Source organism: Dendrobates tinctorius, unplaced genomic scaffold (genome assembly GCF_039654945.1).
Source record: "Dendrobates tinctorius isolate UK_male_01 unplaced genomic scaffold, ASM3965494v1 ptg000028l, whole genome shotgun sequence".
NCBI classification, from domain to species: Eukaryota; Metazoa; Chordata; class Amphibia; order Anura; family Dendrobatidae; genus Dendrobates; species Dendrobates tinctorius.
Window position 1 is genome coordinate 56,083,568 of NW_027361696.1, and position 10,589 is coordinate 56,094,156.

A 10,589-nucleotide genomic window follows, 5' to 3' on the forward strand; every position below is an offset into this window, starting at 1 on the left:
TAGAGACTATAATGTCCTTCATCCGCGGACGTCAGGTTGTCCAGCCTCAATGTCTCATTCTGAAACAGCTGACATCGGCCCCTGTACTGAGGATGGTACTCGGGAACACTACCAGGATTGACCTCAGCGATCACTTCAACATCTCCGGTCTCTCCTAAGACCCATGTTATGCGATATTCATCAGGGAGGTCGGCAAAGACGTCAAAATACACAGATCCTCCAAAAGTTCCATTTATCGACCAGGTAGGTGTTGCCAAACCTGTGTGCGCTAGAAGTAATAGAAGAGAAAAAGTTGGGAATAATACAGCCTATAAAGTATCTTTTAGAAAGAGTTTTTTTCGTTCTATTACCGAGACTGAAGATAAATAACATCCAGCAGAAAGGGACCTGGCCATTGTCCATTTGTTTGCGATGTTGTCAGCTCGGTGTCTCTCGGAGATTATATGCACCAGGTAGCTGTGCACACACTATATACCACACACCTGGGCACTGTTCACATATCAACGTCATAATATTACCAAACTTCAAACATGGCTCCAGATCCCACCAGGTGGTGAAATGCGGTACTGGAATAAATAAATATTAACAGTCATAGGCGGCGCGAGGTTATGCAAAAAATGTCCAAAGATAAACCAAATTTTATCATCGACTCTGGTAAATGTTCTGCTTCTGCAGACTGTTAAGTCTAAGCTTCTACTGTCTAAATATTGGACATTATTAGTAAATCTAGCCTTTCTATTCTATCTGTGCTCTAGGCACAGTAAATGAGGGCTGTGCATTAGGTCAATATTGATCAAGTAATAGCATATAGTATAATTTATATATAGATATTAAAGGGTTATTCCTTAAAAAACAATATATTCTATATGTACTTGATAGGGGATAAGTTGCTGATCACTGGGGGTCCAACAGCTGAGAAAGGAATCAACCTCTGCTCCATTCATTGTCTTTGGTACTGTCAAGCTAATTCCATCAACGCCATAGACAATGATTTGAGTAGAAGATGAGCATGCACATCTCTGTTCCATACATTTCGGACAATTCTGCAGAACCCTGATCCAGAGTTCCAGAGCCCTATTTTCGGGATCACTGGGGGTCCCAGTGGCTGGACCTCCAGCAATCAATTCTCCATGAAAGAAAGTTTCTTCTGTTTAGTTGATAAGGGATATCATGCTGATCACTGGGGATCCAACAGCTAGGACTTCCAGTGATCCTGAGAACGGGATCAACCTCTGCTCCATTCATTGCCTATGTTACTGTCAAGGTGTTTCCATCAACCCCATAGACAGGGAATGGAGTAGAGGCTGAGCACGCGCATCTCTTCTTAATCCATTTCAAAGAATTCTGCAGAACCCCTATTCTAGAGTTCCAGAGCCCCATTTTCGGGATCACTGGGGGTCCCAGTGGCTGGACTCAGAGTAATCAAGTCCCTAAGAAATCATGTTATTCCTCTATTCACTTGATAGGGGATAAGTTGCTGATCACTGAGGATCCAAGAGCTGTGACCCCAAGTGATTCCCAGAACAGGATCAGCCTCTGCTCAATTCAATGCCTATAGTACTGTCAAGGTCAAGGTATTTCTATCAACCATGTAGACAGGGAATGAAGTAGAGGCTGAGCATGCGCATCTTTGCTCCATCTATTTCGAACAATTCTGCAGAACCGCTGTTCCAGAGTTCAAGTGCCCTATTTTCATGATCATTAGGGGTCCCAGCAACTGGACCCCAAGCAATCAAGTCCCAAAAAATCATGTCATTAATCTATTCACTTGATAGGAGATAACTTGCTGATTACGGGGAATCTAATAGCTGAAACCCCCATGGGTCCCAGGAATGTGATGAATCTCTGCTCCATTCATTGTCTATAGTACTGTCAAGTTGTGTCCATCAACCCCTTAGACAGTGAAAGGAGTAGAGACTGAGCATGCACGTCTCTGCGCCATCCATTAAGGACAAGGCTGCAGAACTCCTGTTTTAGAGTGCCAACACCTCATTTTTGGGATCACTGGGGGACCCAGCGGTTGGACTCCTTATCAAATAGAAAGGGCATAACTTAATTTTTGGGGAATAACTGTGGGAGTGAGCATGCGTGTAACTTCGTTTGTTTGAACCTCCTTGACAAAATCGTGTGTACATCCCTACTTAAAGGGGATGTGCATCTAAGGCAAAAATATTGATCCATAGGATAGGTCATCAATTAATTGCATCGTTGGGGGACCAACACTCATCATCGACATCAATCAGCTGTTAGTAGGTCCCATGGTCGGCAGAAGTGCAAACTGTAGAGAACTAAAAAAGTACACTCTGTAGTTACTTGGCTCGAGTACCGCAGCCCAGCTCCCATGCATTTCAACGGGAGCTGTGCTGCAGTACCTGAGTATGGCCACTACACAGTGTACCGAGCTGTGGCGTTTTCACTTCATTCATTTCAGTAGTTCCGGCGGATGTGGGACTTGCTAACAGCTGATCAGTGGAGGTACCGGTGATTGAACCCCTACCGATTTAATATTGATGATGACCTATTTTATTGCCCTTGACAATCTCATGAGATAAGATATCCAGCCAGTTATGTAGCAATGTGAAATGACTACTCTGATTGGAACTGCAATGTCTTACTGGTTGTCATCCAAGATCCTCCCACGCAGGGATATTGGAAATAAATGGGGATTCTAATTTTTGGATGCTCTTTAAGTAATTCCTACTTTAGGTGTGTTTTTGGCAGGGATCACATGGACGTCACAGTCTAACCTTTTACTAGAAAAATTCATTCCACATCCTTATCCTCAGACTAGAGAACTTGAAACAAGGCAAAGTACTAGCTGTGACCTGGTGCAGAGTCGCAATGGAGAGAGCCCTGAGATATCCGTTCATGTTCCCAATCTTCACACTTCTGGTGGCTTCAGGTAAGAATTCCCTCATAAGACTACGTGCACACAGATGAGTTTTTGGAGCAGAAACAGAGTAAAAATTCTCCAAATCCTTCTCCAAATCTCTAAACTTTGAGTTTCCATTGAGTTTCTGCTCCAGAAATTCGGTAAAAAGACTTTGTGTGCACCTAGCCTATGTCTGTATTCTGCTGGAAATTGTTTATTTAACCTGCCCTTGTGCCAGTGAGGTAAATTTTTGTACCAGAAATTGAAAATAAAATGAAAAGTTTTGAAGAGTTTTGAAAATTTAGAGAGGTTCTGCTCAGTTTCTGCTCCAAAAAAGTCCACAAAACTCTCTGTGTGCACATAGCCTTTGTATGACGTCTTTCAGTCGTAAGATATAGATTTCATCTCATTTTCAGTGACTCTTCAAGGTAAGAATGGCTTTGTGGATTTATATTATAAAGGGACACCATTCTGGAACATCTTAAAGGGTTTTTAAAATTAAACTAGTGAAAAAATAAATTGATAATGGAAATTATTCCTGGGAGCTAGCTGCGCCAAGAGAGATTTATATCCTCATATAATAGTAGTCACGCCTTCCATTCTATAATTTGACACATTCCTATTGAAATGTTTCATTTGGACATCCCTTTTCAATTAAGCAGGGTGTCTTGTACAAATCAGATGTCTGCTACTGAGACCTCTACATGCTCATATGGAGATTGAAAGGAATATAAGGCATTATAATGGGCACCAGGCACCCAAGAAATGCATGTAGGACTGTCTTTGTTGGCTCCTGTCTCTTGAGCTAAGATAGTATAGATGTGTTCACCCAGGGGCGTAAGTAGAGTCCGATGAGACCCGTTATGAAATTTTGATCTGGAACCCAACTGCTTGTTGTACAGATGTATGGGCCCTTGCAGAATTCTAGATCCTATAAATACATGTTCTCCTCCCTCATGTAACAATGTCCCCCATCCTTGCCTCAACCTGTAATAATGTTCCTCATCCTGGGCTCCTTCCTGTAATAATGTCACCTATCTTTGGTCCCTTCCTGTAATAATGTCCCCATTAATGGATATCTTTAATTAATAATGTCCCTCATCCTGGGTCCCTTCCTGTAATAATGTCCCCAATCATGGGTGCCTTTCATTAATAATGTCCCTCACCCTTGGTCCCTTCTTGTAATAATGTAACCCATCCTGTGTGCCTTTCAATAATAAATAATAATAATCTTTATTTTTATATAGCGCTAACAAATTCCGCAGCGCTTTACAGTTTGCACACATCATCGTCACTGTCCCCGATGGGGCTCACAATCTAAATTCCCTATCAGTATGTCTTTGGAATGTGGGAGGAAACCGGAGTGCCCGGAGGAAACCCACGCAAACACGGGGAGAACATACAAACTCCTAGCAGATGTTGTCCTTGGTGGGATTCGAACCCAGGACCCCAGCGCTGCAACGCTAACCACTGAGCCACCGTGCCGCCCAATAATAATATCGTCCATCATCCTTGACCCCTTCCTGTAATAATGTCCCCCAAGCATGGGTGCCTTCCAGTAATAATGTCCCTAATCCAAGGCTCATTCCTTTAATAATTTCCTCCCATCCTGGGTCCCTTCCAGTTATAATGTCCCCCATCCTGGGCCCATTTCTATAATAATGTCTGCAATCATGGGTGCCTTCCAGTAATAATGTCCCTAATCCAAGGCTCATTCCTTTAATAATTTCCTCTCATCCTGGGTCCATTCCTGTAATAATGTCCCCCATTCTAGGTCCCTTCCTATAATACTGTCCCCAATCATGGATGCCTTCCTGTAATAATGTGATGGGCACGCCAATGTTGTAACGTGCATGACAATGTCAGCTACCGGCTTCTGATTGGCCAGCAGCGTGTATTGCAGTGAACAATGTTGCAACCATTGTTATCCATGTTTCTCTTATGGTCACACATACATACAGTTACAAACCAAGAGTTTACTCTTATCCAAAATAAGGTAGACTTTCAGCTCTGCCCCAGCCTAGCACAGGAACACCTATGTTTTATGCAAATGTGCATTAACCTTGCTCCTGAGCTTTGCAGAACAATTACAACAAAAATGGGACAGTTGGCATGTATAACGTGTGTCCTCCTTATTCTTAGTCTTTATATAATTATTTAATAGAAAGAATTTCCTGGGAGAAACAATATATTTTAATTAAAAAGTATAACATAAAATTTATTAAAACAGAGAAAGCAAGAACTGATGCATACCGCAAACAATACGATTCCCAACCTTGATATAGACTGTTTTTTTATCTTCTGTTGTAGGCTTTGTGACGCCAGTCATTTCTATGGAACAGGTGGATGGTATGTTGGGACATTCTGTGAATTTCGAGATTCCCATTTCCTTACCTCCTCAGTACAGAATAGACTGGAATTGTGGACACACCGGGAAAGTTATTGTAATTGCGAGACTGACGTCTGGTGGCTCTCCGCAGTACAATCCTCTGTATAAAGGAAGGACTGAACTGATGGAAAACGGGACTTTGAGACTGAACAACATCTCCTTTGCGGATGAGAGCACGTATAAAACAAAAGTGTTCAATCCTGTAACATTCAATTCCTATGTTCAGCGCTATCAGCTGACCATCTACTGTAAGTATTCATTTCACTCTAGCTTTTCCACATTCGAATCTCTAAACATGTGTTTAGCCATAATGTCCCAATGTTTGGATGCCCCACAAGTGGTCAACAGGGTTGGAGGAAACACTCTTCATTGTTGATGTTTGATGCTAAATTTGTACAATATCTTCTAGACAGTGTATTGATTTCAATAAGCGCCATGTAATTCTCTATTTGCCCTGTGGAGGCACTGCAGGGATATGGAATACTTGATGCAGGTCTTAGGTGATCGCTCAAAGTCCACGCATCAGGACACCATGGAGGCCAACTTCCAGAAAAAAAAGAAAAAGAAAATATTACAAAGAAAATGACCCAATTAAATGCAGTTACCGTATATTAGATAATCAATTGGCTTTTGGCAATAAAGTAAAAGACTTTTTAGAAAAAGTGTGTTTCATTTTACCTTTGTCCCATCCTGTTCTTAGCCACATTTATGTGATTTTTTTCTTCTAGCTAAACTTACTACTCCGGTTCTCATTCTCAACCGAAGGAGTCCCCTTATTAGTGGCACCAATGTGACCCTCCAATGTGATGCCGAGAATCAGACTGTGACTTCCTACACTTTCTACCGTGACGGTCAGAAGATTATCTGCTCTGTGCCCCATGTGACCTGTAGGGGATCATTCCTGGACTTCACATCAATAACTGAGCACGATACTGGATCCTACAGCTGCACCATCCAGAACCCTGTCAGCTCCAACACCAGCAACTCCATGACTATGACTGTTTTTGGTGAGTGTTTAATAAAAAATAACTCTGTAAAAAGTATAAAACCAATCCCTGTTTGTTCACGGTAGCATGATTGGACAGAGTACAAGCTAAAAATAATGATGATACCATACTTAAAGGGGCAATCCAAGATAAAAAAAAATTGTGTAAAATCAGTGAATGTGTGAAGAAAAAAAATAACCAATTCCCATTAAATCTATTGATGCGCTACCACACATAAGGTTCACCTTACTTTCTGATACTTTTTTTTTGCATGTCATACATCAATCAATGCTGCCCAATACCAGTCTACTGTCTTGAGGCATAAACTTTGGCATGTCTATAGAGTCCATATTTTTTTTTTTAGCTTCTCACATCTTGGAAAACAGCTTTAATAAAAACTACCTTTCTAAGGGCTCCGAGCTGTACGAGATATCATTGTTGTGTATTAAATCTTCCATCGTAAGCTTTCACAAACAAAAGAAAAATGCACTGAATCCCATTTTTGAGCCATCACAATAATACTGGTATACTGCATTTGCCTCCCACCAGAGAGATGTTCTGGCAGGCTTAAGGCTGCCAAACCCATGAGATAGCTGTGGGCCGAAAGTTATTTCAGCCAATTGTTCGGCCAGTAGTTATCTTGTCCAGCTATCACATATACGGAACTTTTGCTTGGTTGAGCGGTCCTGTGTTCTCTATGGCCTCAACTTCTCTTCCTGATCAGCAGTCCATATTTGGATACACTGGATCAATATCCCCCCAACAATAAACTGTCTTGGCCCCCATATGTATTAGATAGTGAGCCCAACCCATCAATATCAACAGATTCAGTCAACATTAATCTAATGTGTATGCGGGCCCTCAGATCTGGTTATGGAAACAGGTCAAGGTACAATCAGGTTCATGAAGTCTTGAAGAGGACAAGTCCTTTTGACGGTAACAATGGTGCAGTAATTTCCTACTGTGATCGGTTAGTTCTGTATAGCTAAAATAGTCCTACATTTTCCTTACCTTGCTACTGTCTACGTTGCTCAGTAAATTACTGATTAGATGTAGTTTGTTCTCTCTTCTCAACATGATGCTTTTTTTTTTTTTTTGCAGTACCGGTCTCTTCTGTAACTCTTACCAGTAACGCATCAGGATTGCTTTGGCCTGGAAGAGATTCAGTGTCTCTACGTTGTTCAGCCCGCGGTACAAATGTCAGCTACTCCTGGAGTAAGGAGGATGCACCACTGCCAGAAAATTCCCAATATCATCTCTCCAAAAATAACTCCACCCTCATCATTAACCAAGTCTCCTCTGATGACACCAAACTCTTGACATGCACAGCTTCGAACTGGGTAAACACAGAGACAAGCAACAAACTGGACTTCAACTTTGCTTGTAAGTATGAAAATCTTTCACATTTTTAAAAAATGTTGAAAAGTACATTAAAAAAGCTTATAATTAAGACAAGAAACCCAAACCATTGGACATAGTTAGCATGACTATATACAACAGAGAAAACTCATCCAAAGCCAATGCTTTTGGTGGAACCTTTTTATTTTATATGTATGTTTCGAGTTCGGATGGCAGATGGTGAGGTAGAGTCAGATCAGCACATCAAATTTTAACAAGCCCATCCTTTGTTTTATGGGAGATAAGCTATAGATTTCTGGCAGTTTCTTATTCATCTCTTTCCATTGCGATTAGTTGCACGCTTGACTAATCTTTGCGTGAATGCTTATTGAAGTTGCGACACAGGTATTGAAGGTGGAAAGCTATTTGAAGGTGAAAATCACATGATGTCTTGGATGTAAAACAATCCTCATTGTTCTTAGCTTTAATACTTGGTTCTCAATTAGATATGTTAAGCCCCACACATACTTCAGATATTTATTGCCCGAACGATGTGTTGGCTGGTAGCTTTCCTTCCCAACTCTCTGACAAACAGGATCGCTTGCTGTGCCGAGCTCCTGAGTTCTCTACAATAGAACCACTTCCAGACACCTCTGGATTATGTCTTAGGAAATAAAAGGATCAACAGTCGTCCGACATTGGACATGCCAGAACCTTATGTCCTCCCAACATTACCTATCTGGGGAGACTTTGACTGCTGACCAAAACCTGTTGATATTGGTGGGTTCTGTCAATGTTATTTTCATGTGTATGTCCATTTAGCCTAGAATTTCCTTTTGAAAACGCCCAGTTGTCCTACTTGGTTGTTCCTTAAAATTGTGATAATAAATAGATCATTAATAACTTGATGTTGAGATGGCCATAGACTCAAGATATTTGGTAAATTTTGGTGGGATTTATTATCAGTTTAAGGACTTTAGTTTGCCTTATATAGCATTGTCACAACATTTTTTTCAAGACCTCCAGAAGATGATATAATTTTATTTTTCATCAACTTACAGTACACATTGTTGGTCATGATCATGGCATATCGGATTTTACTTTCTTATTTTCATCTAAGTTTTTTGAACTCCATAGGTTACATCTCAGTTATGAATATTATATTACAGTATTAAGCGGTCACCTTCTCATTACAGCACCAGTCTCATCAGTGATATTATCAAATACCACATCAAGAGAGCTCTGGGCAGGAGAGGACTCGGTGTCTCTACATTGCTCAGCTCAGGGTTCAGCTATCTCATTCTCCTGGAGACTAAATGGAAAACCAGTGTCCTTGAACCCTCCATATTACATTACTCAGAGTGATTATCCTACAAACTCCACTCTCACCATCAGTCCCGTCTCCAGGAATGACACCGGACCATTCACCTGTGAAGCATCCAACCTCCTAAACAGTAAAACCAGCAATGAGCTCAACCTTCTTCTGAACTGTAAGCAACATTTTAGATCTGAATGAGTTTTGACTACGTTTCAAAAGTAATTTTTTTTGTGAAAAATTTATATGACTAGCCATTGTCTAAAGTGCCTCTTTTCTCTCTTATAGGGTATCCAGAAGGGGGCATTGCATGCATTTCAGATCCCTATGACAGTAGATTACAAATTTACTGCTCTTGGCCAGGAGGACAACCTGCGGCCAATGTGACCATGATATTTAATAACATAGCAACAATGGGGCAGAATGAAGTAACCAGAAATGTGCCCTTTGGTCGAAGTGTCCAAAAATCAAACCTTACCTGCATTGGTAATCACCTGCAGAAGAAATTTTCTTGCACTTTACTTTTCGGTAAGGAGTTAGTAGCTGGGCTTATAAAATGTTCATTTTATTTGAAGATTATACAACCATTTTGGTGTAGATTTTTTTTAAAATAAGCACATCAGCATAATCGGGTCTAAGAGATTTATACAATACTGTATACACTTTATATTGTTAAATCTGCTGACGGATCTTGTTTAACTCCTACTTGTTTTTACAGACGCCATAATGCACACATTCTGAACTGGGTATTTGGACCATACAAGAAGGAAGAGTTTTTTTTTTTCAAAATGGCCGCCTTTAATAAAGTTTTTCAAAATAAAAATAAATAAGTAAACTTTAACATTTAGACTTAGAGTGCAAGGGTTATTTATCTCACACATACTTTCTCTTCTAATGAATATATATAATAAAACTAAAATGAAATACATGAGACATTTCTTTTAATTTTATACATTGAGACTGAAGTCAACAATCGGCCACAGAGAAGTGTCAATGATCATAGATACATAAGACTTTTCTAGATGAATGATGACTACAATTGTTTTTTCAGGGATCCCACGGTTACCCAAGGGTAAAGATAAAACTGTGACTACAGTAACAGAAGGAAAGAATTGAAGCCCTGCCATTACCCCAGGTTCTACGGCTTGGGCCATGCGGTGCCGTTTCCCCAACAATATGGAAGAGATACATTACCAGCAAAGTCTATTCATTTTACAGCAGGTCTCCGAAGACAACTGAAATAGCAATGTATTGCATGTAGTGCAGGACATTTTTTTTTCCCATGTTCCCTGGGTGACAGGTGAAGTGATATTTTTTAGCTATTGGAGTAGATACTATTACTAGTATTTTGCATATTTTATCAAGATCACTAAAATGTATTTCCTGTAATCTGTTCCCAGCAAATTCTGGGTATATGTTCTACAATAAAAAAGCTTTTCTCATCTTCTAATTTATCTAGGCTGTATATGAGCTACACTCTGCGCTGAGTTTTATCATACCTCCCAACTTTGAAAGATAAGAAAGAGGGACACATACTGCATAGCACACCACAGCAATTTTTCTTTGTTTTACCATAAGCCAGTATTCTACCCTTTCCCAGTCCTTTACTTGTGTATGTTACCCCACACAAACAATAGATTTCACCATGCATAGTATGATGCCTCCATAGATCCCCACACACTGCATGAT

The 10,589-nt window shown here is 40.4% G+C and overlaps 1 protein-coding gene across 1 annotated transcript; it reads left to right on the forward strand.

Moving 5' to 3' along the window:
• The first annotated feature begins 2,824 nt into the window (after positions 1–2,824).
• LOC141084930 (cell adhesion molecule CEACAM1-like) lies at positions 2,825–10,335 on the forward strand. Its single transcript, XM_073569875.1, has 7 exons — positions 2,825–2,902; positions 5,183–5,509; positions 5,990–6,268; positions 7,349–7,630; positions 8,782–9,075; positions 9,189–9,428; positions 9,952–10,335. The coding sequence occupies exons 1-7, from the start codon at positions 2,842–2,844 to the stop codon at positions 10,014–10,016; spliced, it is 1,548 nt and encodes a 515-aa protein (XP_073425976.1). The 5' UTR covers positions 2,825–2,841; the 3' UTR covers positions 10,017–10,335.
• The last annotated feature ends 254 nt before the right edge of the window (positions 10,336–10,589 follow it).